Raw genomic sequence first — 27640 nt, 5'->3', positions numbered from 1 at the left:
CGGAAACTCGGTTCCTTTTAGTTCGCTCTCCGTCTCGGTGTGTGTACCGCTCGCCAAATTAAAATGCAAAGCAATAAAAGGTAAAAGGATTGAACGCGGGAATAAAAGCCTTTCTTCTTTCTTCCTTTAAATGTTATTGATTTAATTTCTGCTTTAATGAAGCCCAGTTGGAATTGGATCATGAGAAATTCTCCTTTATCCTCCCACTAGCTGCTATAGTTTTGACTGAAATGGTCTTTTTCTGTTCAGCTTTATTTATTTATTAGCTTTTCTTTAACACTGTCTGACTATCCTTGTTTCCGATTCTCCTTTATCCTCTCTTTTATTGTCAGCCACATTAAGCATTAGGCCTCTTTTCTAGGATTTAAAAAGCTAAAGAAAAAATCTAAAACCTTAAAGTTAAACTGTTTGGCTTGAATGCCTGGTACTAGTTTTTCATGAAAGCAGGTATGTTGTGTTTGTGCTGGCATCTGTGTGGGTGAGAAATCCCTCTCTGACCTTTGACCCCAAACTGACTGCCCCATCTGTCTTTCGCAGGAGGCACCACGTCCACCAACCCCATTATGGAGTTCATGCCAGGTGAGCATTTCCGCCCCAATCTGCTCCCACGTTTCCCAGTACAATGTGTTTCATTTAAAGCAAAGCTGAACCATTTTACAGGCAGCTGTAGATATGAAAGCGCTGCTCGGGGTTTGCCAGATCGGTGCATTAATTCAGCCAATGGACCCATTATTCAGTGTCACCAACGGTACTGACCACGGTCACAAAGAACAATGAAGCTGACCTCCATTAGAGTTAATAGCTTTTTCATGGTCCCGCTTCACAAATGAACCTGACACTGCTGAACCCTGATACTAGCGGACTACAGAGAGAGACAGAACAGACACACGTGCTATTAGGTTATAAATTTACAGAGAGAGAGAGAGGAAGAGAGTGAAAGAGAGAGCAAAGACTTTTTTTCCATCAGTGTTTTTCATCTTTGATGCCAGACCAGCTGTAGTCAAAAGACGATTATTTCCTTGTGTAGTAATTTGCACAGCACAGATCGTGGAGGCTTGAAGATGCACAACACCTGTAGGCAAGCTTAAATGCTGCGCCACATCTGCCAGCTAGATGCAACTAGAAGGCTATCAGCTGATCTGAAGGGTGCCAGCTGAGCTTGTATTTGTAGCTTGCCTCTATGCTCATTTTTAAATGTAACACAAAAAATCTGTTTAATCAAAGTTTTCATAAAGTGCTGTACACAAAAAATGAATAAATACATTGGAAAATCATAAAAGAAATAGTTCAAACTCATGAATAGAACCATGTAAGCTGTGCTGGACATATGGGTGGGACATCCACTACTTTTACTGGTACTGGATTCGCTAGTAGATTTCTATAGTCTGATTCTTGAGGTGCCATCGCTGTATATTTCTCTGCGTTAAACCTTCTTACATCGATGAAAAGGTTTCTAAAGGTTTCAGCAGCAAGGGGAAGGATAAAGGAAGGGAAAGAAGGAAAGAAAATTAGACAAAAAAAGTCAAGAAATTTGTGTAGAAATGTTTTTTTCATGTTCCTTTCCCTGCAGATTTATCTTAAACCCCACCAGAAATGTTTAAATAGTGTTTTGTTATCAAGAAACAACTTAAAACTTTCTAAGGGCGTCTGAGATTGAAACTCATGATCATTTATCTATAAAACTGCACTTTACAGATGTGGAAACAACAGCAGAAAAGAGAGTGGCATTAGACTCATGAGATAGTGTGAAAAAACTGCAGGTGTTAATGGAACGAGAAACATTGATGTTGTGATTCCGCACATGCATTTAAAGCCAACTGCAGCGCTCTGTTTTGGTCATTTATGGCTTTCTTTGCTGGGGGAACGTTTTAGCACCACATCACAGTTCACCCTCCCTTGTGAGTACACCGAATTCAACTCATTTGGAGCAAACAGCCAGGCTGAGAAGAAGAGGAATGAATAGGCAGAAAGGTTAAAAAATGGCAGCTCTGACAGGGGGAAAAAGAAATAAAGCAGGGGGGGATAGTGAGGGGAAGGAGGCTGGGTGAGGAGGATAAAGAGGCAAAAAGAGAAAGGGAGAGTGCAGGTAAAAGAGAGGAACAGAGGGAGGTGAAGTGAGAGCAGCAGAGGAAGAATAAAGGCCTCTTGGGTCTCAATTAGCTGAGCCGAAGCATCGCGTGAAGACAGCTTGGGGTTGCTGGATGGTGGGTGGGTGGGTAAGGTGGGTATTACTGTGTAGCTCCATGGTCATCTCTGTATCCTATTAGCCTCTCAGAAACGTGTCCACTGTTGAGAGATTTCTGCATTTATTTGGATGCTGCGGTGAACCTCTACCGCCCGTCAACTGCTGGCAGAGGCAGAGGAAAAAGGGAGGGTTTTTTTCTGTTTTGGGTTTTTAAGGGGGCCACATCCGTTGATGTTGGTGCCACCCCGCCCTGCTCCGTGGTCCCTCCACTCTTTGGTTTCTCTCTCCTAAAGTGCTGATCCCAAACATATGTACGTGCTTGGTGCTGTTTTCTATCAGAGCTGACGTCTTGCTGAGGATGTGGAGGAAAATGCCCTCCAGTGCTGCACAATGTACATACAGTCACAACGGTCTCTCTGTTTGTCTCACCCCATTCCATCTGCACAAGCTTTTTGTTTGGTGTGATATGCTTTCCACAGGCTGCACAATTTATACTCGGAGAGCACACGACAGCAGGAACAGCTTCCTGATAGGAATGCTACGAGACTCGCTGTCCTTTTTTTTCAGGCCATCTCCCCTTACCTCCTCCTGAATGACACTGATTGGTCAGTGAACACAGCACCAGATCGTAGCTGTGCGCCTCTTCACTTAAAAACCTAAGCAGTTTGTCACATAGCATAGCAGCTTTTCAGGGACTTGATTCAGTTCTCAGGAAGGGTTTACAGGAGCAGATAGAAGCTGTTTACTTCAGGAGTTTGCTTGGGATTCAAATGAGGGACTACTGTTTCCTTAAGGCTGTCATTAAAGTGATGACGTACCAGCAAAGATAGAAATAAATGTCTGCTTATGCATAATAGAGGCATATACGTCAAGCAAGCGAACTGGTTAATACCCTTTTTTCTGGATGCCAGTTGGTTGCAAAGAAGAATAGTATCGCCAAAAGATCCCTGGGTGTGTTCAAGTTCATTCTCTGTTTCCTGGAAATGTTTTAGCTGGAAAAGTACTACTGGTCCGCCTGGTGGCTTTGATGTATGCGTTTACATGTAAAGTATCAGTGCGTCCAGCATTTTAAGTAGCAACAAATCTGTTCTCAACATATTGATTGACTCATTGATTGATTTGTATCACACTGATGAAACCTTAAAACTGGGGACTTTTTAAGTGTATGTGTTAACCACTACAATGTCATGTAATGTATCAAATATGAATATGTGGTATAAAGACATCCTTATTCAACTATGATTATGTCCATGAAGTTGTCCTAGGTGGTAGTTGTCCTAGGTATTTGCTTTAGTTAAGACAAACGTCTTAGAGGCTCCCCTCCCTGAGCCTGGTTCTGCTGGAGGTTTCTTCCTGTTAAAAGGGAGCTTTTCCTTCCCACTGTCGCCAAAGTGCTTGCTCATAGGGAGTCATATGATTGTTGGGTTTTTTCTCTGTATGTATGATTGTAGGGTCTACCTTACAATATAAAGCAACTTGAGGCCCCTGTTGTTGTGATTTGGCATTATATAAATAAAATTGAATTGAATTGAATAGAGGACCTTCCCAGACTAGGACTGAACTCAGAAAAACAATGCTTAGTAATAGCTGATTATTGATTACAGGGAAAATCCTCAGTTATATTTTGTAGGTACGAGATTCTTAGGAGTGTTTTTGTGTCTCTTTGCTGCAGCTTACTTGTGGTTCGCCTGTAACTTTGACTTCTCGTCGTTCTGCGGCTGGACCAGAGAGACCGGTACAGGAGCTGAGTGGATCATCCAGGCCAACGGGGCTCCTGCTGTCCACAGAGGACCACCCCTTGACCACATGGGTAGGTGATGAGTGCTGACTTTTGTGTTCAAGTTTTTTATTCTCTTTCTTTGAACTAGTGGCACTCGACAGATGCTTTGGGAGAGTGCTCTGTAGCTCTCGATGTTACTATGCATCTGCTGAAAAGTCTGTTGAAACCTCTTGTGCTAGAAATGGGAATATTTTCAACAAAGCTTTAAATAACACTATACAGTCCCTGTGCTGCTGTAAATTCACAACTCTGCCTTTGTTCTGTTTAAAGAAATGAGGAAAAACATGCCTATGATGTAAAAAGAAATTCCCGTTGGACACCTAACCTTGTTCTTGCTCTGAAGGACAAAGACTTTGTGAACATGGAAATATATCACAAAGCTAAGTAGGCCTGATGCTCTATGTGCTGTTATGCACGTGAAAAGCCTCGAGCCACTCATTCATGCCACAATGTTTGGTCCCTGTGAGGTCCGAAAGGACATATTTGGGTAATAATTACTGTAAGAGGTCCATCTGTCCATCCTGTAAAGTGTATCTGACAGAAGTCTAAGCAGAAATGCCCAAACTTCTTCCTTTTGGTCACCTTGGGAAGCCCAAACAACCTCAACTCAAGCAATCAGACCCTTAGCCCCACCAAATGACCGTTATCCCAAAGTTGTGACCACACACCCTCTGAAGGAATCTCATTTCCACTGCTTGCATCCAAGAGCTTATTCTTGTGGTCACTACCAGCACCTTCTGGCCCCAGGTGAGGGTGGGAATATAACTCAACCTCTGAGCCTGTTAGTCTCCCGCCTCCAAAACCCCGAGATGCTTGAACTTCTCCACTTGAGGCAGTAACTCATCCTTAAATATCAAAAGCATACTTAGTTTAGAGTTGTCATCTTTGACCACTACCCCATACCCAGCTGCCATCATGGAGCACAGCTGGGGTTATTTTGGGTTTTGAACTGTGAATTCATCCCTCAGGGTCAAAGGGACATCTCAGGGTTCTGCTATAGCTTCCTGATGGGTTTGATGGAGAATAGTCCAAATTGTTGTGCGTGTCATCGTGTGTATTCACACAGTGAGAGTATTCTGGCTGCACCAACAAAATCGTTGCTTACTACCGGCCCTACTCACCATGTTTGCCTGCAGCTTCTTCCTCTTCAAAAAAAATTATCTTCAAGTTGAAAGGTTGCTGTTATGAGACAGAGGAAGAAATCCATAAATAGTAGCCATGTTTGAAAAAGATAAGAAGAGATGGCATGAATTTAAATCAACTTATTTTTGTTTTGCTTTGTTTTTTACGGGCAAAAGATCTTTGCAATTGCATCTTGTGTCTTTTTCTAACAAAACATATGTTTGTATGGGCATATTTTATACATAGGATTAGACAGATATAAAATTACAAAATCATCAAAACACTATGCACTAACAACAGCAGCTTTGCAAAGAAACGACTGTTCATCATAATAACATGAAGATGTTGTGCACTGCAGAGCACAGAATGGGTCTCGTGAATGTTATGTGCTGTAATACAATTTGAAGAAGGAACGAACAGCCTTGAAATCCTTGACTTTTAAAAGACATATAGCAGTGAAATTCATCAACATGCCTCGGCTCTCTGTCCTTCTCTCCATTCAAGCTTGATGGATGTGATGGATGTTTCTGTGGAGATGGGAGCAGCAGTAGCAGCAGCTCTAAAATGAATGATTTCACCTTGATTTCTTGACTTAACCAGATCACTAATAAAAAATGAGTATTTTGTGATGTCAAGTCAGATTTTTCTCCTGAAGCGAGAGCCCTTTGTTTTCACGAGAAAACCTTGTGAGGTCCTTGAATCTGATGTCTTTGGGGGTTTCAAAAGCTTGATGCTAAGCAGTAACACAGACATTATCAAGTACTCGCTTTATGAAAAGACAGTTAAATGTTTAGAGAAACCACAAGGAAGGTAATCAGCTGAATGCAGTAAAATGAATGTACTGTAATGAAGGCTTGGGAGATTTAGAAGTCCTTTATTGTCACACTGGTGTTTGCACTCAGTCATATTAAGGCAAGTATTCATTAAATATGTATAGATATCAGCATATTTACATTCAGGGATGTATTTAAAAGAATAATGTCAGCAGTAATGCATTGGAAAAGCTTTCAGGAGTCCTCTAATGTCACAATCACCTCTTACCTTGTCTTCTGCTGCCCCCTGCAGGCCAACCTGGGAACTTCATTTACATGCAGCTGACTGACTCGGACACACCGAGTAAAACTGGTGAAGATGAGGACAAAGAAGAGAAGGTGGCGAGGTTGGCCAGCCTGCCCATCACCTCTCCAGACTCTGACCTGTGCATGTCGTTCTGGTATCACACGGTTGGTGAACACACAGGAGCGCTTCACATCAAACACAGGAAGGAGACAGAGGAGGGGGAGATCCTGTGGACGCTCAGTGGCCATCAGGGCAGCCGGTGGAGGGAGGGACGAGTTATACTGCCACACTCAAGCGTCCCCTATCAGGTAATATAAATCTGGATGTAATGACTCTTAAAATGACAGCAGGGAGAGATTGGAATTTGTTTGGGAATTCACTACTTCTGATAATTATAAGACAAGTCAGTCTTGAGTCAGAACATTCTTTCCTTTTGAGCTCACCATTAGGATGGATTTTCGGGGTTATTTTTGCCTTCATTATGTGCAAACAGAAAGTATGTTAAGGGCAGAGAAAGAAAGATATGATTTGGAACAAAAAAAATAAACTCTGGATGTTGGGATTACAGTTTGCATCTTAACAATTTAGCCAGCAAAAATCAAAAATTCTACTTATATAAAGCAAAGTTTCTGGATGATTAACCTTCTTTTTTTGTTGCTGTGTATGAGAACATGCATGTGAAAGACTTTGTGTTGTTTTTTTGCAGGTGGTGGTGGAAGGCATCGCAGACCGACGCAGCTTAGGCTACATAGCTGTGGACAACATCCAGATCATGGATGGAGTCAGAGCTGAGGACTGCAAAGGTGTGTATTTCAATGTTACTTAACATCGTCATCATTGCTGTTTCGTGCTTTGCTTTTTGCTTTTTCTGTGCGAGGCCAGTGTAGCTATGGTTGAGGTGTGGGATCGGCCCAGTTAAATATGTGATCAGAATTTAAGAGTAAATATTTTAGTTAAGCCAAAAAAGTGGAAAGTCACTACTGTGTGAATCTGCAGTATCCCTTGGTTTTTTTAGTCAGATCCATCCCTCATGGCCTGTTTAAAAGCACCAAGATGAAAAAAACTTTGCTCTTTATTTAGCAGGAAAAGTCCTTTTGTCCTTTTTCAACAACTACAGTGAAAAAAGAACTGCTGTTGGTGGGAAAAATAACCCACCCTAACACATATCTTGTTCCAATAAATGCAAGAAATGGAACAAATCAGCACTTTAAATATTAGCTCAACTTTGGTTAGTTTTTGTCTAATATACTTATTTTTGTCTGGGACATCATCCAAAATGTGTAGAGAGAAAGATATGAAATGCCAGCATCTGGCAATGTAGATATAATAATAATATTAATTAGAGATGGCACTACTTCTTTTTTGTATGCAAACAGAGATAAATTTTTTTAATACGGCCAGATCCAAAACCTGATATAGTGTCCACCAATAAAGTTTTTTTAATATCTTGCTGCATTTTGTATAAGTTCATTGAAGTTTAAATAAACAACAACACTAAAGCTATTCTGTTATACCTGTATGTAAAAAAATAACTGCACCCAAAATTTTCATATTCAGCACATTCAATCTAATAAACTTAAACCTTCCATCCATCATTCTGGTATTTTAAAGAGTCTCTGCAAAGTATTAACAACCTAACTAATAGGGTTGCAAAAAAAAAAAATTCAATCACCCCACCCTCCACCCACAATGCTTAATCGACGAATCAACTTTAATTTGATGCAGTGTGGCATGCACAGAAATCAATTATTTTTGGAATAATTAAATAGATTCAACATCTTTCTTCAACAGAATTGCAGACTGCACAGATGGTATTCCCATTAAAAAAGTACTATAGCTTACTAGGGTATATAGACTTAACAGTTACTATATACAGTAATGGACTTCTATACATTTTACATCAGATTAAAACTTTGGGTGTAAGATTCAGATAATTATTTATTAAAAGCTAGATATTTTAAATGAGAATAAGAAAGAAAAGTATGTCTTTGTGCCCCTTTTCCCTGTTAATGAAATCGGCCCCCTAAACTTTGCTAGATCCCCTGCACAGTTATCAGCCGTCAGCAAGAAAATCCTGTAAATATTAAATAAATTCTAACAACAGCTTATCATTCTCAATCTGCTGTTGTTCAGCCGCTTTTCTCTTTCTATAAAGTGGCCCAAAACAAACAAGAGAGACGGACTCCACTTATCATCAGCTGATCATTAAGCAGTTTCAATTAAGTAGCGGCAGGAGAGGGAGAGAGAAAGAGGGCAGAGGCAGTCAATATATCGCAAAATTAAGCTTAACTTCGCTTTACAAACATTCAGAGATGAACTTACAGCTTGCTTTACTTCTCTCTGGGATAACTTCAGATGAAATGCTGGTTTGAGAGAGGCTAAACACACACATGCTTTGATGATTTCTGCTTCTGCTCGGTTATGAGCCAACATCTGCATGTCGCAAGTTTTGTGAGGTGCTTTTTGATATTTAATGGATCGATTACATTTTTTATTTCTGGCAGATATCCGATCCAGTAATTTAGGTCAATATCGGACTGATACCGTGTGGTAATATCGGATCGGTCCATCTCTAATATTAATACTAGGCCTGCTTCTGCATTGTATGCAAACAGAGAGTTTTTTTTTTTAAACTCCAGATCCAAAACCTGCTACATCTCCACCAACAGAGATCTTCATTCTGCGTAAGTATTGAACATAATATATTGGTGCCCAGTAAATAAGTGCATGCAGTTTTTATTGGACATTTCTCCACTTTACATCATTGTCTCTGTCTCTGCAAAGTAGAACTGGTAAAGAAAAACATTCAATCAATGGCAAAATAAGAATCAGACTTGTGTTAGCATGTTATTTTGTTTGGTTTTACTTATTTTCCTGATTAAAATTATTCATTAACTGGAATGCTCCCGTATACCATATGAACAAGCTTATTCATTACTGTACTGCTGTAAATGTGAGATTTATATAATAATTATGGTCTTCAAGTAAGCACCCTCAGAAACTAAACACAGTCCCAGATTTTACAAGAATATTGTAACATAATTCTAACGAAATTAATTCTCAATTCTCAATCTCACATTTTCCTTTTCAGATATAGGTGGCCCAATCATAGCCTTTCCACTTATCACTATTATCATCTAAAATTTCAATTACACAAAATGCTGTCAATTTGCAAAATAACTTCTAAACATTCCCCTACAGTAGATTCTGACATATCAGACTTAGAAAACAGCATGCTTTGATGATTTCTGCTTCTGCTCTTTCGCCAACATCTGCAAATCTCCATATGGAGAAGAAGGCAACTCTGTTACATTTAGTCAGATCAGGAGCTAGTGTTTCTAATTGGGAGTGTGGCTGCTCGACTCTATCAACCCAAGACATTGTGTATATAATTTCTTCAGAGATATTGTTAATAACAGCAGGATGCAACAGACAGCAACCTTAGTGCACAGCTAAAATTGTTTCAAAATGCAGTGCTAAGATTTTATTTTTATGTTGACCAGGAATAAAGAAATAATTAGCAAGGCAGGGACATATAGGCCACAGGAGGGAATTTTCACCATCCCTCCTAACAAATATACATATTGTCCCCATGGTAATCGGAACACTCGGGTCAGAGACCACTCGAATTGGGTGAATGGGTCCAGCAGATTCAACACATTCCAGGAAAGACCTCCGAGATCTCTGTCCAAAAGAGTGCAGTCCTAGAAACATCAAAAATACTATAAGCTCCTTAAGCCTCTAGTAGAGGACCCGCACAGGCATTGATTCTTTTTCAGATGTAGCGTATGATCAAGATACACTTTACCAAAGAACAAGACATACACATGAATATATATTTGCAGCTTCCTCCCTGGTTATAACATGGTAAGAATACTATAAGTTTAGTAGCCATAGAAGTTATGTCAGCATACCCTACAGAAATGTAAGAAAGGAGATCCAAAGACAATGATGCAGCTACCTAGTAAACAAGAGTCAGCCTCTTTTAGAGCTTTCCAACAAAACAATTAAATAAAAAAATGTCTTTCATTAAAAATTAGGAATTCAGAGTTCAGGGAATAGATTTAGGATAATTTGAAAGACAAATTTTAAAATTTCCTTCCATCCACTGAAGCGACTTTTTCTATGTTACATTTGACACTGGCATCAGGGTCAGAATACATCTGTTTCTACTGTGAATATTTTAAACGGAATATATTTTTTAAAATCTTTTGCAGCCATGGACACCTACTCACAAGAAAACAGTCCACTCGGCAGCCCAGGAAACATGCTGAAGACCCTGGACCCGATCCTCATCACCATCATTGCCATGTCAGCTCTGGGTGTCTTCCTGGGCGCCATCTGCGGTGTTGTCCTGTACTGTGCCTGCTCACAGGGCAGCATGACAGACAGGAACTTATCTGCCCTTGAAAACTATAACTTTGAGCTGGTAGATGGTGTGAAACTAAAGAAGGACAAGATAAATGGACAGACTAACTACTCAGAGGCGTGAGTTTGAAACGGGGACGGAGCTGCAGTTGCTCCGCATGGACACGTTCGATGCAGCCAATCAAGAAAGTGGAACACAGGGCTGAAGCCACCAATGGGACGGCAGGGTGGGCTGAAAAGTGAGCCGATGTAATTTTATTTCTCAGGAGCAGCAGTGGAAGGGACTCACCTATAGGGGGCACTGTGTATAAAGAATCTGTACAGCAAAAAAAAGAGAAAAAAAAGAAGAACTAAGGATTCTATTTGTTTTTCGGCGTGCTTTGTTGATTTCATGTAATCACATGCTGGTGTTGAGACCAATTCAGATGAAAGTATTATTTGTGTACTTTATTGAAAGATAAGATCTGTTTTTTTGTTTTTGTTTGTTTGTTTGCTTGGTTTTTTGTTTTGTTTTTTCCTCTTTTGTTGTTTCAGATGTCATTGTTACACAGAACAGGCAGACTATTTGAAATATGCTATTGTGATATCTGGCTCTTGTTGGCCATATGTCCCCGTCCCCATGTGTGCATGAAAGTGTGTGTGTGTGTGTGTGTGTGTGTGTGTGTGTGTGTGTGTCACATTCATACACATCTGTATATACGGTGTGTATGGGTAGTAGTCTGACTGTAGAGGTGTGTATCATTACAGTCATGTTTGTGTACATGATCAGCATGCATCTGTGTGTGTGTGTGTGTGTGTGTGTGTGTGTATGTGTGCAAAGCGGGGACCCGTCCCTGCCTGTTGACCTGCGTCTAGTTCCGACAGTGCCTTTTTTTTTTTCCTCCAGTTTTTCTGTTGCCTTTTTTTCTGCTGGTTGTTTTCCCATCAGCCAATGTTCCATCTGGGGTTCCTACACGGATGTGAAAAAAAATGGAAAAAATAACTTTTCCACATTGTGATAATAAACCTACAAACTTTTTAATGTTGTAGTGTGTTGTCAAATATCACACGTCTTGGTGTAGCTCTGTAGATCCTCATGCCTCAATGACACTGACACACTTTTAAAATCTAGGCGACATTTAGAAAAGCTTGTGAAATCTATGGAATTTTCCAGATGGAAAATGTGTAGGAGCCCCGAATGCCTCATTTTCATGACACATCCAACATATTGTACATAGGTTTTAATATATTTGAGCGCCCTCTTTATAGAGAAAGACACGAGTGCTGCAGCATCCTTTCTATGCTGAAAGAAATGTCACTGTTTATCATTTGGATTTTGATAATGTATAGAAAAACAAAGAGATACAGACCTGTTGTTTGTGTGGTTTTTGAATTTAATTGTTCCCTGGTTTTCACTTCTGTTTTTACAGACATGGAAATGAGATTAAGGAGAAAAGCATCAGATATGCCTTGAAAGAAGAGATGACGGGGTTTTTTGTACAGGGTAACCTCAGTACCATAAAGATGCTGACAACAAATTGAGGATGGATTGTTAAGATTATTTTTGAATGCCACTGGCACACAATGAGACTGCTAGATCTTTAAGCAGAAGTGTGCCCAGTGGTCTGGGAGCCTTGTGATGGACAAGCATTTCTTTAGGGTCTAACAGCATCTATTATTGAGCAGACAGGGTTCATTTTCAGATAGGACTGAAGAATTAACAGCTGGAAATTTAAAATTGTTTTCACTTAAAAAGAAAAACTTAAAATGAGGGGTTTCTTTAGATTTGGTTTTGTATTTCTATTTCATATGGTTTGTACTTGGTCTTTAATTTGCATTTAATGTGCAAACATTCTGACTTAATGCTCCTTAAGTTGGGGCAAAATATACATGTATAAAACTTACTGAAACCCAGTAGTGTGGTTGACTGAAATTTTGCCTTGTTTATTTCCTGTTTTTACTGCACCATGAGTGGTAACTCTACCTATTTTTAATGTAGCATTATGAGACATCACCCAGCTCAAACTGAGAAGTGCTCACCTAAGTATCAGTTCTCCATCTTTAACTGTCTTTTCTCTGTAGCCATTCAGTAAGCATCCACAATCAAATAAAGTGTGCTGACTGTTGAGGCATTCATGCTTTATTATTACATGTTACTCTTCATCCTCTTGCTAAAGTTTTACCTGTACATTCATAACAGGAGAAATAACCAGACAAGATATCCTCCCCCTTTAAACTTAAAAGGATGCTGCCGCACTCAACGTGAAAACAAATGTTGCACTGATATATTTAAAAAAAAAATCTACGTGTTTATGATGTTGATTTGCAAAAAGAGAGGAAGGAGGGAAGAGAGGACAATATTATTGTTGCTTCTTTTTAACACGGTTTCAGAAGACTACGTTATAATTCTGAAATGTACAATTTACAGAGATGTTTTTCATTCTCGAAAAAGCTTATATGCGTCTCTTTGAAAAGTAACAATTTTATTTACTTGGTATAATATCACCTTGTGTTTTTGTACTGTCACTGATGTACGTGCCAATGTTTTATTTTTTTTCTTTGTATGACAAGAAAAATGTTTTATTTTCAGTACCGTTTTCTGTAATTTTGCTGTCTCAAATCTAGAAAAAGAACGGAAATGAGGAAGTTAAAAAAAACATTGGAAAGCAGTGAGGCCTTACGTGACTAATAGTATTGTTTGTACTTTGACTTTCTGGTCAACACTCAGATTCATCTGTCTCTGTTGTCTCAGACGCTCATCATTGACTATTACATTCCAAAGAATTGGATCAAATAAATGTTTTAATTAAAAGCTGAGTTGCTTTTTCTTTCTAACATCAAATATATTTTTTTCTATATATGTTTTTCTATTAATTACTTATAAAGCTTTATTTCAATTTAAAAGGGTTTTCACTGCAGCAATTTGGTCATATGCAGATGTTACTTTAAAATATTTTGGCATCACTATGTGACAACCTCAGAAGATGGAAAATCCTCGGCTAACACAGTGTTCCTCCTTACTTTTTAACTTTGTTTGGGAGGCTTTTGACTACCTACGGGACACTTTCGGGGTTACCATGAGGGTTTGGCATGTTGCTGCCTTTTATTCTTTTTTCTGGACAAATTGTGATTAAGCTAAAGCTACAGCTGGGTGAAGGTCAGTTTATCAAAAATACTGGACACTAATCCTGGCATTGTAGAAAAGTAACCACAAATTCTGCCTACAAGCACCCCCCTTGCATTTATGAAAAGCATATAAGCTACAAGTTCTGGTTTTATTCATGGTTATGTACTCAACTACTTATTTATTTTTTGCCCCACCCAGTAAAAAGGCCCAAGTGTGTTTACTTTAAATGTACCTATCAGTACTTATAAAGAATATACAATAAATTGTATATAACAGATGGAGGTAGTTTCCAGATCCAAATAATAAAAGCCCAATGTGTCTCAAACTTGTATCTTTTTAACAGCTAGCATGAGATGATTGCTGTAATAAGGCTGTAATAGAAGAAGTCTATCATTAAAAAAGGACCCTTGTGCTCATCTAATTTATAGCTCTGTAAACCTTTTCTTGATGAGTTTTTGCTCTCAGTTGCTGGTAGAATGTCTTGTTTAATACAATATGATGCTAACTTCTTAATTTATGCTCTAGTATCAAGATAAAGAAAATGGGGTATGCTTTATGATTGGCCAGTTACTACTGTATGAGTGCACAGTCTGGTTTTAGTCCGGTCCAGCTTGAGAAAATCAGGATATGCTGATGCTGATAGTCCAAATGACAACCCAGTGGCTAAGTTTGTGTCTTATATGCAGTCTTTGCTTTATATTTGACTTTATATTACCACAAAACTGGTGTTCACCAAATATTAAACTGTCATAACTCTCAAAAATATGAAAATGTTTATTTAACAAAAAACTAACTAAAAACAACAAAAAATATCTTAAATAAAATAAACTGACAAAAACCGTAAGAGTAATTGAAAGCAGTCTGTGTATAAGATACAATTTATTTGAGGCTGTTGAAGTTGGTCTGTGAGACCGCTCTCTAAATGATGTGTAAGTTTTGCTTTGCCTGTCTTATTATTGCTCAAGACATGTAATGCAGTTTGGCACACTGAAGCTCAAGATTGTCAATTATCCGGCTTGTACAAAAATGAAAATCTTAAAAAGCACAGAGCAAACTAGAAACAAAGAAAGTTCACCTTCAAACTAAAGGTTGTTCCTTTTGAACGCAGTATAGCAGAATATAAAACAGTGAAAAAAGTTGGTGTGTATTTTCCAAACTGGGACTTTAATGATATCTCATTTTAGAAACATCTAGCCATATTGTATTTTCTATGAACAATAAAAAAAAAGCAATGTATCACTATCTTTTGGCAAAAGTACACAAATTTGTCACAAGTAGAAGTACAAATACTCGTGTTACAAAAAATACTCTAGTAGAAGTTGAAGTGCCACGCTTCTTTACTCAAGTGAAAGTGGAAAAAGTAAGACGGTGAAATGTACTCAAAGTATAAAACTGAAAAGCTCTTTGGAGGACATTTCTACCAACAACTTTGGTGCAAAGTAGACTGAATCTCAATGTAATAATTCAATATTAACACAAGAAAATAGAAACTTTGTTTTAACTTAAATTTGAATTCCAATTCATGTACTCAGCTTGGACGTCCACTTTTGTGGAAAAAAAGAAGGGAAAACAATGTGAATTCTAAAAAATTAAATATTTATTGTTGCCTTCATTGCAGACGAATGACATTGCCTTCACACCTAAACAGAAAAATCAGTAAATTGAGATTCAGCAGGTGGGTGAACCGTTAGATTGGTTGTAGTGGTGCAGTGTGGGAAAAATAATAACTTATAATCATTTATATATAGAAATAAGTCACAATACTGTCAAGTGTTTACAAGTTGTGACCAGCTGAACTGTGCTGCTTCTCTTTTTGAATTTTAGCTAAATATTTGTACTTTGCTTTTTTTTCAACCTCGGCTTATAAATAAAATAATGACATTCATATGATGTTGTGCAACTAATCTGTTTTCAGAATGATTTAGGTACCAGTATTCAAGAGCCTCTGGTCTACTCCAGCCAAAATCCTGAACTGGTTTATAGAAAGACAACAATTTCATGGATGGATGTTGGTTTTTTCCCAGTAATTTCAAGCATCCTTTTGCTATGTTGTGTTTTGCCCACAGAGAGGCAGTATTGACCTCTATTAATACTATATGTGACACGATCATATGCCAGATGCAAAAACTAAATGCATTGCTGTTCTCATACAACTGATCCATTCATGTTTGATATTTTTATGTTGAAAATAAATTACTTTTTCTATCTGTTTTTTGTTTTCTGACCTGCATAAATGACCACATCTTTCTCAGCTAAGTCTGATTTCATGTGAATTTGAGTTTGTGGCTTTGTTTCAACTTAGGTTTCCTGCCCAAGTCGGACCCACTTCACCACTTTCTCATACCCCTCTGTTTTTTGTATCCGCAGTTTCATTTTCTGGAGTAACACTGTTCTGTGGTTTGCACTTGCCTCACAGCAAGCAGGTTCTGAGTTTGAACCCCTGCTGTGGCCTTTACCCGTATAGCCTGCATGCCTGTGTGGTTTCTCTTGGTTATTCTACATGACATCTATGTTAGTTTAATGGATAATTCTAGAGTGGCTATGGATGTGATGCAAATAAAGTGCCTAAATTATAGAACATGGTTATGCCATATGGTTAAAATGTGTCTTTTGGTCTTAAGGGCTTTAACTGGCCAGTAATACTTCAACTCTATTTGTGCAAGTGCATTTTAAATCTATGCTAGACATCTAATGTTGATGGTACTGAGAGCTTTTTTAAGCAATACAGGAGGCTTAGAGGAGGAAGAGGAGAAGAGGAGGCCGAGGGGAGAGGAAGGAAGTAGGGAGACAGAGGAAAGAGAGAGGGGCGAGGAGAAGAGGAAGGGTAAGAAGAGTTAGAATTGATTATCCTTATCATCTTATCATGCAAACCAACCCGCTACACTGTAGCAAGCATCATAAGGACATTTTAAAATGAGAGTTAGTACAATGCAAATAATGAACGATTCTAGATGTAGTTTTCTTCTGGTTTTCATTGCTCATATATATATAAGGATGAAGTAAGTGTGTTCATGCTGCTACTATGAATCCTCCAGACTGGTTCAGCAAATGCAAACATCGTCAATTTTCTTTGCATTTCTCTGTGGTGCCCCATTAAGCCAAGAAAAACAGATCACAGAAGACTGTGGTCATGTTGGATTTTTTCCCCCCCACATATGAATCAGAGACTGAAATAGAGCATCAAGTGAACTCTTCCTGAATGGATTGTCAAAGGCTTATTAATTTGATGGCAAGATGAGTGTTTTTACAGTGGTGACAAGATGTTTAATAAAAACTACTGGTGATTGGGTGACTTTTCATGAGTCAATTTTCTAGCTCAGCAATAAAGCTGGTGACTTCATGAGTCAATTTTCTAGCTGGCAGCATCAGCTGTTACATACTCACCATTGTCAGCCAATATAAGACTGCTACGACTACTAAAGCACAGTAGCTGGTGGCATTTTTTTTCTTTCTTTCTTTCTTTCTTTCTTTCTTTACAGGAAATAGGTCTAGGTGACAGATGACTTAATCATTAAACTGTTCACAGAGGAAGTGAAGAATGTGGGAAACCAAGTGCAGCAGAGCTAAAAACAAACAAACAAAAACCCTCAGCAGATGAACTTCCTAGTTGTTCCACTGACATAGTTTGGTGGAAGGTATCTTAATACAAGCACTTGTGATTTGTTTAGATTACATTTCAAATAAAAATATTGCATGAGCCTATAAAATTCTGTGTTTGCTCTTTAAATCTTTTTTGTAAAATAACGCCATAACTGAGTACTTACCTTTACAGTATAGTGCAGAACTACTAACTGAAATACTTACCTTACTGTGTATATAATTCTGTTGAATGAATACACTATCAGAACCAGGGTGTACTAAAACTAGAACAAAGTAGCCTGAAATAGAAGTTATAAAGCAATTTACTGTGTATATAATTCTGTTGAATGAATACACTATAATTACAAAACATTGTTTAAACTATTGCATTGTGTCACTTTTCATTGTGTTTCATGCCTAAATATTGCACACAATGTTCTATACAGAAAATGTTTACACTGTATTCATTTCTTTTTCAAATATTCAGATTTCCTGTGGGGCTCTTCTGTTTTGTTCTTAGTCCACCCAGTGCCACCCCATTGAAAAATTCATCGAAACGCCCCTGGTATTAGCATGAAAATATTTAATGCTCGGCATATGAAAAGCGAAAAACAAGCAAACAAAAATCTAAAACATGTCTCTTATGTGGAATTTAAGAACGATATTTGCTTTTGAATATAATTCATTGAGTGTAAATTACTTGTACAGTGTATGAACGGTGTGTATATGTGTGTGTATGACTGTTTACTTCAAAGGCTACAGCCTGCGAGATTGTGCGAGTGACTTTTCACCGCATCGAGGGTGAAAAAGGGTTCACTGCTCTCTCCTGTGTGGTTGTTCGTTTGGCCTCTGCGTGCCGCAGTTGTTCCTGTGTAGGCGGAGCTAGATAAGAAGAGGTTTATGAAGTAGGGGCACAGAAAAAAACCCAGCGGCACCAAATTCACGTCGGTAACGTGTTGGTTGAGCGGGTGTCCCAAAGGTCCTTATCTATTACTGAGAAGGCTCACATGAATAAACGTTAACTCCGCCCGTTTTTAATCGCTAACGTTACGTCCGAGCGGTGCGGCTTATTAGCTAAAACAAAGCGGACCCTCGGAACAGTTGTAGCTAGTCTTCGCTTCAGTTACCGGTTATATTCCGTTTGACGAGGACACTTTTTGGAAGCAAATGTTACTGTAAATCTACACAGACATCACAAAGGTATCAGCTTGAGGTGAGTGGTTTTATTTCAACCGACATTTGTCACATTAACCGGCCTGCCATGGCTGAAATCACAATGACGATGGGGGAGAAGCAAAGAATGTGTGTCTAGAGGCTAAAAAAAAGTTTGGGTGTGGATTAACGGCAACTCTAGCTAGCGGTTTAGTTTTCAGTTCAGTGTTGGTTTCTTTGTTTTTTCAGCTCTGTAGCATGTGAAATGTTGGCTTGTTTAAAGCTAAATCTCAAGATTAATATCAAATTCAGCTTTGTGCTGAAAGTAGGCCAAAAAGTAGCCGCTTTGTACTACTAAAGAGGGCAGTGTGGGAGGCTAAACTGTGAGAGGACAGTGGGATTTGTCCCTCAAAAGGGAGCTGCTAACAAAGCGTAATCCTGTTGAATCAAATCAGATATTTAGCAGAGGCTTAAATTGTTTTCCAGTTTTTTACTTGGCTTCTTGTTATACAAATTTGTAGTAGTTATTGTGCTGTTGTGAAGTTATCAGATTTGTAAAATAATTGCTTTTAATTCCCAAGTTATCAATCAGAAACTGCCTGGTTTGTCTAAACAATGTGGTCATTTGGCTCAAAGTTTAAAGCCACCCCCACTGTGTCCTAAACAGCCTCTAGTTTAGTCTGATGTCCTGAGAATAGACCTTCCCTTTTGTAGACCCACACCACCCTGGGAGACTTGTAAAGAATATCTTGAAGAGACCACAGCTGGACTATGGTTTGGTTAGACTGCATTATGGACTGTAAACTGTGGTTGAGGATATAGTAAGAACCAGGACGTCTTAAATCTAGGTCAGCTCGGTTAACCAGATTCTTAAGAACCTCTTGTTCAGCCTTGGCCACAGCTGTGATTCAGATATGTTGACGCCAGCACTCCAGTTGGACAAGATTGGTCTTGCTTGCATCTTCCTGTAAAGGAATAGCAGCCTCGTGCTCTGTTTTGTCTTCCCTGAACAAGCTGAGTTGGTTGAAGTAGTAGTCGGTGGCCACCTAGTTGTTGCTTTAAGGCCTAATTTAGTGACATGGGAATAAAGTGACTCGTGTTAATTACTGACCAGTCTTGGCTTGTAGACAGCATTATAATGACATGGTTACGGTGTCATATGGAGGTGTGACAAACACATATGTATTTGATCTTGTACAGCAGTAGAGCACAGATAATGTTCACCAGGCATGTTAATTGCAGACATGCCTGCAGACTGTAGCCAAATGTGCACCAGTGAGTCACTTCCTTAGTTACATTGTTGTGCTATTTAGGCAAGGCCCTGCAAGTATCCGGGGGAGTTTTGGAGGGTCATTTAACCTTACTCAGTGCCTTAGCCTGCTTCTGACTGGTCAGAAGTGAGTCACAGATTACAGGACCTCCAGTGACGGCAAGACGAAGCAACTGGGAGTGTTTGTTTGACGAGATATAATCATGATCCTTTCATAGATATTATGAGGCTTGAGTCAGTGGTAAAATGTGGCAGTTCTCACATCTAAGAGGAGAAAAGTTTCATAACACTTCAGATGTGCAGAAAGAAAATGGTAGATGGACCTGAGGCCATTTTTACAGTAGATTTGTACCCATGCATTAACTCAATGCTCACAGGTATAGTGTTACCACAGACCCTTCTGTAACCATATGCTGTAACTTGACTTGTAGCTCCATAGAAATGTAATTGCACATCACCAGGTGGGTAATCCTTTTATGGTCAAAATGAATCCATTTGCAGCCTCTTAAACTACAAGGACTTGCTGCTTGGTTTCTCACTTTAAAGTGAAAATGTTTGCCTCATTAATTTTGGGCTGGGAAAAACAAGACATGTGAAGACACAACCCTGCGAATCATCAGGGTTTTCTTTGGTTACAACAGGCTTTATTAAAATCTGTTATAAGTCAGAGTAAAAGAAATCTCCCAGAATAACCTCTCTTTTGGTGAAAAGCCCCCCTCCCCCAAAAATGTAAAGACCGCTGGCTTGCTGTAATTGATGGAAACAATGATAAAATTACTTTACCAAACATTTAGCATGAGCAGTTTAAAATTTCAAAGCCTTTGCAAATAAGTCAGCTAACTTATTTATACAGTGTTTAATGAAATCCAGCATTAGTAAATTCTTAATGCAGTTTTTATTTAAGGAAAACCTTTCTGGCTTTGGCATGTAAAAGACAACTGAGCAGTTAAAATGTCCTCAAAGTCACTTGGGATCAGACTGAGTGAACTCTGTAAAGGGAAAGAGAAATTTACATAGTTTCCCACGACATAAATTTGGAGTTTGTTAAAATGGAATGCATTATCTCATCCCTCTGAGGAAGGCTGAGATGGGGATCTTTTTCATACCTGAAAAAACTCCAAACAAACATTTTTCAGCTAAAACAATAGATTTATCTTTGTCAGAGTAAGATTTCATGACGGCTGGATATCTAACAGACACTGGATATGTTGGATTTACACACATTTTTTTTTTTTAGATTTTAAAAGCAAGATCTCACAGGCTTAAGCTTGTCAGAATAATCAAACCTCACCTTAAACTTTTTTTCTTCTTTTTTTGCAACAGATAGTTTAGGTAAAACGGATACTTTGACTTTGTTGATAAAGGGGTCAGTATAAGATTACAATCTGCATTCTTGACAATTTCGACATCAGCTAAACAGTTGTTGGTGGAAAGAGTAACTTCCCTTCAACTGTTTTTTTCTAGTCAGCTGGTTGCCAGATGATGGTTTCTGATTCTGTAACAGAAAAAAAAGGTACAGAAATTATGCATAAGCAATGAAAGAAAAAACAACTAGAAAGTAGAACATGTTTTTGGAAGTGCCTACAAGGAAATCACTGAAATTGCAAGTGGCACATTTCCTTCAACTGTGCTCTGACAATGGACGTGCCCATCCTGATCCTTCAACAGCCTGTTGGATGAGAATACCGGCGGCTGGGTGTGGTTTGATCAAGGATGAAAAGTCACGCTGAGTTGTTTGGGGACCTAATGAACCAAGAGTAGACTGTGACTTTCAGCAGCAGATGTGGACCGGGTGGCAAACAGAGCTTGGTTGTGGGGGAGGGGTGCTCGGCTCGCTCTCTGAACTCCCAGATGACCCACTCTGTAAGAACAATGGGGACTTGTGTTGTAAACCATCTTTCCCTTTGCATATTTCTCAGAAAAGATTTGGAAGAGTCACACTTTCACCAGTGTGCTTGCTACAGTAGCTGTCAGGTTTTTAAGGCCCATATTCTGGGATTACATGATATCCGTTACATAATGAATAAACGTACATTAAAACAAGGCACGAAAAAATGTCAACAATGTTTAGGGCAAATGTGGAACTTTTAAAGATGGTGTTTAAAGCAACAGCTTGCGCTAGAGAAATCAAACTAGGTTAGATTTTTGAAAGTTGGTGCTGCCATGCTGAGGTCACAGTTGCAGTCAAATATGGTGCTGCTGAAGTTTGTCCACATTTAATTTAAGAACACACAATTGCATCTCCTTTCAGGTGCACATAGATAACTGCATACATAAACACCACCTCTATCCCAAAAAGCCTTGGTGATGATTTTCTGCTTAAAGTATAGAAACTCAATCTTTTTTACTGGTGATTGTACAAAAGAAGCAATTTATAGATGTTTGGATTTAGAAACTTCTTGTGAAAATTTAGATGTTTGATAACATTTAATAGAGAAAATAACTGAAAGATTAATTAAATAATCATTATTAAAAGCCCTGGTTTCAGGTAGGAGCCCATTTATTAAATGTAACATATGATATTGGGGATTGTTTGTGTATTGGAAAAGAAATGGTTATAATATTGTCTAATAATGATGGGGAAAAATGAAAGTGTTCAAGGTCTTACTGTGCATCTGACCACAGGTATCTACACTGCATGAGATCAGACTTCAGAAAGAATAACAGTAAAAGGGACAAAGGTGAAGAGCAAAAATAAATTTAATATAGTAGATTAGTTTTGGAAATTGTCACAGCAAAAAGTTCACAATATTCAGTGTCTAGTACTGTGATGCACATTTAAAATGAAGTAAGCCAACAAGAAACCAAGTGGCTAACCTCAGTTCACATGAAACCAGAAACCAATGAGAAACCAGCAAGAGTCACGAAACATTTTCCACGTTAAATATTGGCATGCACAAAGGCAAATTGTTGGCATAAAGTGATATGTTTTTATTCAGAATTGGTGCTTATTCTTTTAGATAATTTCCATTTATATGTATGACTTTGTGTTGTTTAAATCATGGGCTAAAGAACTGCGAAGATTATTCAGCCCGTGTGGGTAGAGTGTTGTCTAGACAACCATTTGTTTCGTTCTTTTTATTTATTTTATTTTCAGCCTGAGGAAGTCGAGGAAGCTGCACGTCAGCAGAACCTATTTGGCAGGAAACTTTTTGCAGGTGTTCTGAATACATTTGAGATTGACATGGGGGGAGGTGCAAAGTAGACGTAGGCTTTTAGATCATGTCATGCTTCTATTTTTCTTGTTTATCACATAACACTTTTTTAAAAGAAACACGATTTAGCTTTAAAATACCATAAACACAGCCAGTCATTATTGTTTTGGACTGTGGTCATCCACAATCTAAACATAGACCTTATTATGGAATACTAAATACTAACAGATGTGCTTCCTTTACCTTTTCACCACACCGGGGCTTAACTGTTCATATTTGTATTGACAGGCAAGTCACAGAGGAGTCAGGACAGCAGGTTTTTAGGCTCCACTTGTCGACGTGTTTTACTTTGAATCAGAGCAACTCTTTCATTTCCACATATCAGCCTAACAATTTATGGGACGTTTTTTCCTAGAGGAGTTGTCAGGCATCAACTTTAAATTCCATTTTAAAAGGGGAGGTCTCTCTCCTCAGACTTTGTGTAACACTTGATGACACACATCTGCAGAGTCTGAGTCAAAACTTCCTTGTTTACTTCTTGTGTTTCTCATGCTTACCCTGCCTGAGAAAATCCCAGCATTGTTTTAAGTCAGAGATATCAGATGTAATTGTGTTGCCCCAAACTTGGGGTTTGTTTGCTTTCAGTTTACATAGGGGGGAATAAAATGCTTAACTAACAGCTTGCTGTCTTAGATTTGAACCATTTTGCTTGGAGGGAGCCTTGAGCCTGTCCTAGCTATCAGAGAGTGAGAGGTAGGGTACATTCTGGGCAGGTAGGTTATTCCACACTAATGCAGAGAGATGGGCAATTAGTGACATTCACATTTAAACCTAAAGCAAATGTGGAATCACCAGTTAACCTAACACATCTTTCTACTTTGAGTGAAAGCGAGACTATGGAGACAGGAATCGAACCCTTGTTTGTCTTGCTAACCGCTACAGTCCTGTTCTCCCTGCGAATCTTAAATTATCAATTAATATATGATGTTCTGTTTTCCTTTCTGAAATGCAGTTACTGGAATGATAGTGTGTAATGTAAGCGAAAATAAGAGAGGAGTCGATTTTCTGCAGGACAAAAAAAAATTCACAGTGAATTTTTATCACAGAGAGTGGGGTCTGGTCCCTAAGGCGTCTGATTGCAAATTGAATCAAAACGCCTCGGGGCTGATGTCAGGCAGCAGATCGTAGTAAAAGGTGCTGTGGAGGATTGAGTTTCAGTCGACTTTTCTCAGCAGTTGTTGGAAAAAACTTTTTTTTATGGCTATCCAACTAATCCATGGAAAATGACACAACTTCTGTTAGCGTGCTATGTTTTGCTGGTAGGGTTGAATGATTATATTTGCTTCTGCCAGTTGTTGAACTAATGGTTAGAAAATTTAACATGTTGCACAAAGCTACTTGCTGGTAATTATACAAAATACCTCAAGTTCAAAAAATCTATATTTATTTCCAGGTTCTGGGACCAGAGTAGTTCCTTTTGGGCCATAACTGGGATTGGTCCTGATGAATGATTTACTGGTTGTTTAATCAAGACAGAAAATAAATAAATAAATAAATACAAATAAAAAATCAGAAAATCACTGTGATTTTTGAACAGGTTGTTATGAGTGGGGTGTATTTACAGTACCTTAAAGTAGTTTTGTTTATAAAGTACCTAAAAATAAGAGAAAATGAACAAACTTCTGTCAAGTCACATAACACAGTCTTTTTCCTTATTTAGATGTGGCCCAAATGTGCTAAGACGACCTAGGATGGACTCTGATTTTTCATTAATCAAATTGCTTTATAAATATTGCTGAAAGGATTTGCACTTTGCATTATACTTAACTTTGCACAGACAGTGTCGGATTGGTTTAGCAAGTGTGGCTCATGTTGCCAACAACATGAGATATTTTTGAATGTGGTTACACATTGCATAGTTCAGGTGCTACATATGACACTCCAGTTTCTTCATCAGACTGTAGGCCTGTGCTGGTTGTTGTCTGTTTGTTTAAAGCTTCCTGTCAGAGGAAGACGGACGGTGCTGACTATTGGGCCTCGTGGCATTGTAAAATCTGAGACAGTTATGGAAGTTGTTGGTATCTTGATGCATGCTCAGTCATTCAGGTGAGGAAATCTGAAAAAGTTGAGTCTGTTCATCCGGCCGTAGCGTTTTCAGTCAAAGTGACTCATCCAGGTGATCAGAAGAAGAGTGACGAAACCTTTCTCCTGAAAATGCTACACCCAGAGGAACACAATCAACTTCTTACGATCAGTTGTAGATAGTGATGCAGAGGTTAGGGGTCTAGGTGATTTTTCATCTCAGTAGTTCATGTGGGTTCTCCTGTAACCCACTTATCTTAAGAAAACTGTGTTTGCACAATGGTTCCCTGTTAATTTCCTGTCAATAAATAAATAATAGCCTCTGTGTTTCAGAGGAATGGCTGCCAAATCTAAGTCTCTTGATATTGATTCATGGCGACATTTCCTAGTAAAAGTACTACAGTGCCTGTTGAAATTCAGCGTAAGGCTATTGATATTGAAAGGTAGCATTTGGATGTGAGCACTTATTTAAGAAATGCCTGACCATATAACATCCCAGTTACTGCAGTTGTACTGGTAAGAGCTGTGCTGGTTATTATCAGCAGGAGCTGAATTGTTATGAAAAAGTGTGACACTACAATGCAGCACCAATGCAGAACTTGTGCTGTCTCCATCAGCGTGACCATACAAAGTCATGATTAGCCACAGTTTATTCATGTTCTTGTAAACATTAGGCTCGCAGGTCTGTCCCGTGTTCCAGTGTGGTGATTCAGAGCAGGTTTTAAATGGGAAGTTAACTGTCACAGTTGTGTTATCACTTGTATTTGTGACAGATTTATTAATTTTTCATTAATTATGATATTTTTAATCAGTACTTGCCAACAGTGTGAGGCAAGGAAGCAGCATGGCGTGTAGAAGACCAACTCCTTTAACTCACATATGGTACAGACTAATCTGTGTGCATCACAATATGAATTAAATCAGAACTTGCTGCTAATACACGGCACGTTATTGTACAACAGTCATATGATTACTAAATAAATAATCAGGCAGAGCTGGATTAAGGATTAAATTAATAAATACATTTCTTTGTTATATATTACAGTGTTGTGAGTATTTAGGGAATTTAAATAGAAGAATAAATCAAATGTTTACCACTTTTTCAAAGATCATGCAGATAATCTGATAAGTAAATGGGGGAAATATGCTGCAGATTCCCTGATGATGAGTGTAATTGCAACTTTGGATTGTATATATATAATATGGGTGTAGCCACTGTAATTTGACACAATTACAGTTGCTACACTGTGCTTTCCATTGGTTAAATGAGGTCCCTAAGGGGTTGGGGTTGTTTACCACTTTCCTTTCAAATCTGATCCATGGGATAGATATAAATGGGAAACAAAGAGAGAGCAACTTCCTAATCACAATATAGACCCACCTCAAAACATATCCTTTCACTGAATGTTTTTCCTACATAAAGAAATTGGTTGATTTTGATCCAGCTTCATCCTCATTTCTGACTCTAATGTGGACTAGAGCTGGGCGATGATATTTTTAGCTGGATGGCGATATACTTATATATATCTCGATATTTATTTTCTTTTGTGCCATAAGGTAAGAACAAAAAGAGAGTTTAGTCAAAGCTGTGTCCCAGATGTCAAACAGGCACTTTTATTAACATACAGCGTAGATGCACATGAAAAATTTACTCTAATAAATTATCAGCGTTCATTAAATAATAATGATCCATAAATAAAAGAACACAATGTTGTTTTTGTGCATAACAAAAAGCTCACAATTGTTCAAATGTAAACTAAAAGATGCTAAGCATAATAACAAAGAGACAGATTTCACAGCTGCTCCCAAGTTCTACTGCATGACTGACAGCCTGCAGTTTGAAATCCTCTTAACCATGTCTCTTAACAGGTGCCATTTATGGTCCTTATACACACACAATTCGGTAATATTACGTTGAAGCACAGTACGTATCACTCCGCGAGGCAGCACTACGGTAGCCGTAATGCTCCGACAATCCATCAAGCGGTGCAGCTCCGTAGCTCACCAAAGTCGTACTGAAACATTTTTGACAGATTGCTGAGCCGCTCTAGCACATGAAAAACTGTTCGCGGTCATCAAGCACAACCAGAATTCATACATAATGCGCGCGCGGTCAACTTTTGAGAGAATGAAAGGATTTCAGGCCGTGCATGGCGTTATATAGCTCGTTACCCACTCGCTCAAATGGGGCAATCCGCGTAACACGGAGATCCATCTTGTCAAGCTATGGGGTAAGGAGAATTGTTCACTTTCCAAAAATGGATAAGAGGCAAACTTACGGCTCCACAAGTATAGTTATAACGATTATATCGATCCATATTGTCACATCTTATATCTCATGAAAATATATCTATTTTTAAAAACTCGACTATCTACTAATGTGGACCATAATTTACAAAATGAACATTGTTAAATTCAGTAAAGTTGAAACCAGCAACCAAATCAGCTGTATACCCACTCCAAATGTCACAGTCTAAAGCCAAGTCATCTTTTGTTTTTCTATAAACAATCACCGAGGATCACTATCTTAGAATATATTTTAGTTTCAGTAGTAAAACTTTACCAGTTTAATGTCAGTAATGTAGAGTAGCAGAAGCCAGCATTGGAACCCTCAAGGTTTAAGTTGTTTTGGGTTAAATTACCAGCGAAAACTTCAAAAAGTGCATTTTGGGTAAACTTGAAGGACCATATAACCATGTGCGATGAGTGGCTGATCAAAAGAAGTTATAGCATATGAAAGGTCCCTCATTTATCTTTTGATAGACTCATCTGCAGCTTTTTT

General features: G+C 38.5%; 2 protein-coding genes across 2 annotated transcripts in view; both read left to right on the top strand.

Annotated features, from left to right (window-relative positions):
- Positions 1-13305, top strand: part of LOC116331633 (neuropilin-1a-like) — a 95778-nt gene extending 82473 nt beyond the window's left edge. The window contains exons 13-18 of the mRNA XM_031754377.2: positions 538-579; positions 3858-3995; positions 6153-6454; positions 6853-6949; positions 8786-8830; positions 10364-13305. Coding sequence (XP_031610237.2) covers positions 538-579; positions 3858-3995; positions 6153-6454; positions 6853-6949; positions 8786-8830; positions 10364-10638 — 899 coding nt within the window. The 3' untranslated portion in view covers positions 10639-13305. The remainder of the gene's footprint in view (positions 1-537; positions 580-3857; positions 3996-6152; positions 6455-6852; positions 6950-8785; positions 8831-10363) is intronic.
- A 4771-nt stretch (positions 13306-18076) lies between these two features.
- LOC116331628 (integrin beta-1-like) overlaps positions 18077-27640 on the top strand; it is a 34508-nt gene continuing 24944 nt past the window's right edge. The window contains exon 1 of the mRNA XM_031754367.2: positions 18077-18412. The gene's annotated coding sequence lies outside the window, so the exon portion shown is untranslated. The remainder of the gene's footprint in view (positions 18413-27640) is intronic.

Source organism: Oreochromis aureus, linkage group 18 (assembly GCF_013358895.1).
Source record: "Oreochromis aureus strain Israel breed Guangdong linkage group 18, ZZ_aureus, whole genome shotgun sequence".
In the NCBI taxonomy this organism is placed as follows: domain Eukaryota; kingdom Metazoa; phylum Chordata; class Actinopteri; order Cichliformes; family Cichlidae; genus Oreochromis; species Oreochromis aureus.
This window is presented reverse-complemented; position numbering and strand designations above follow the sequence as displayed.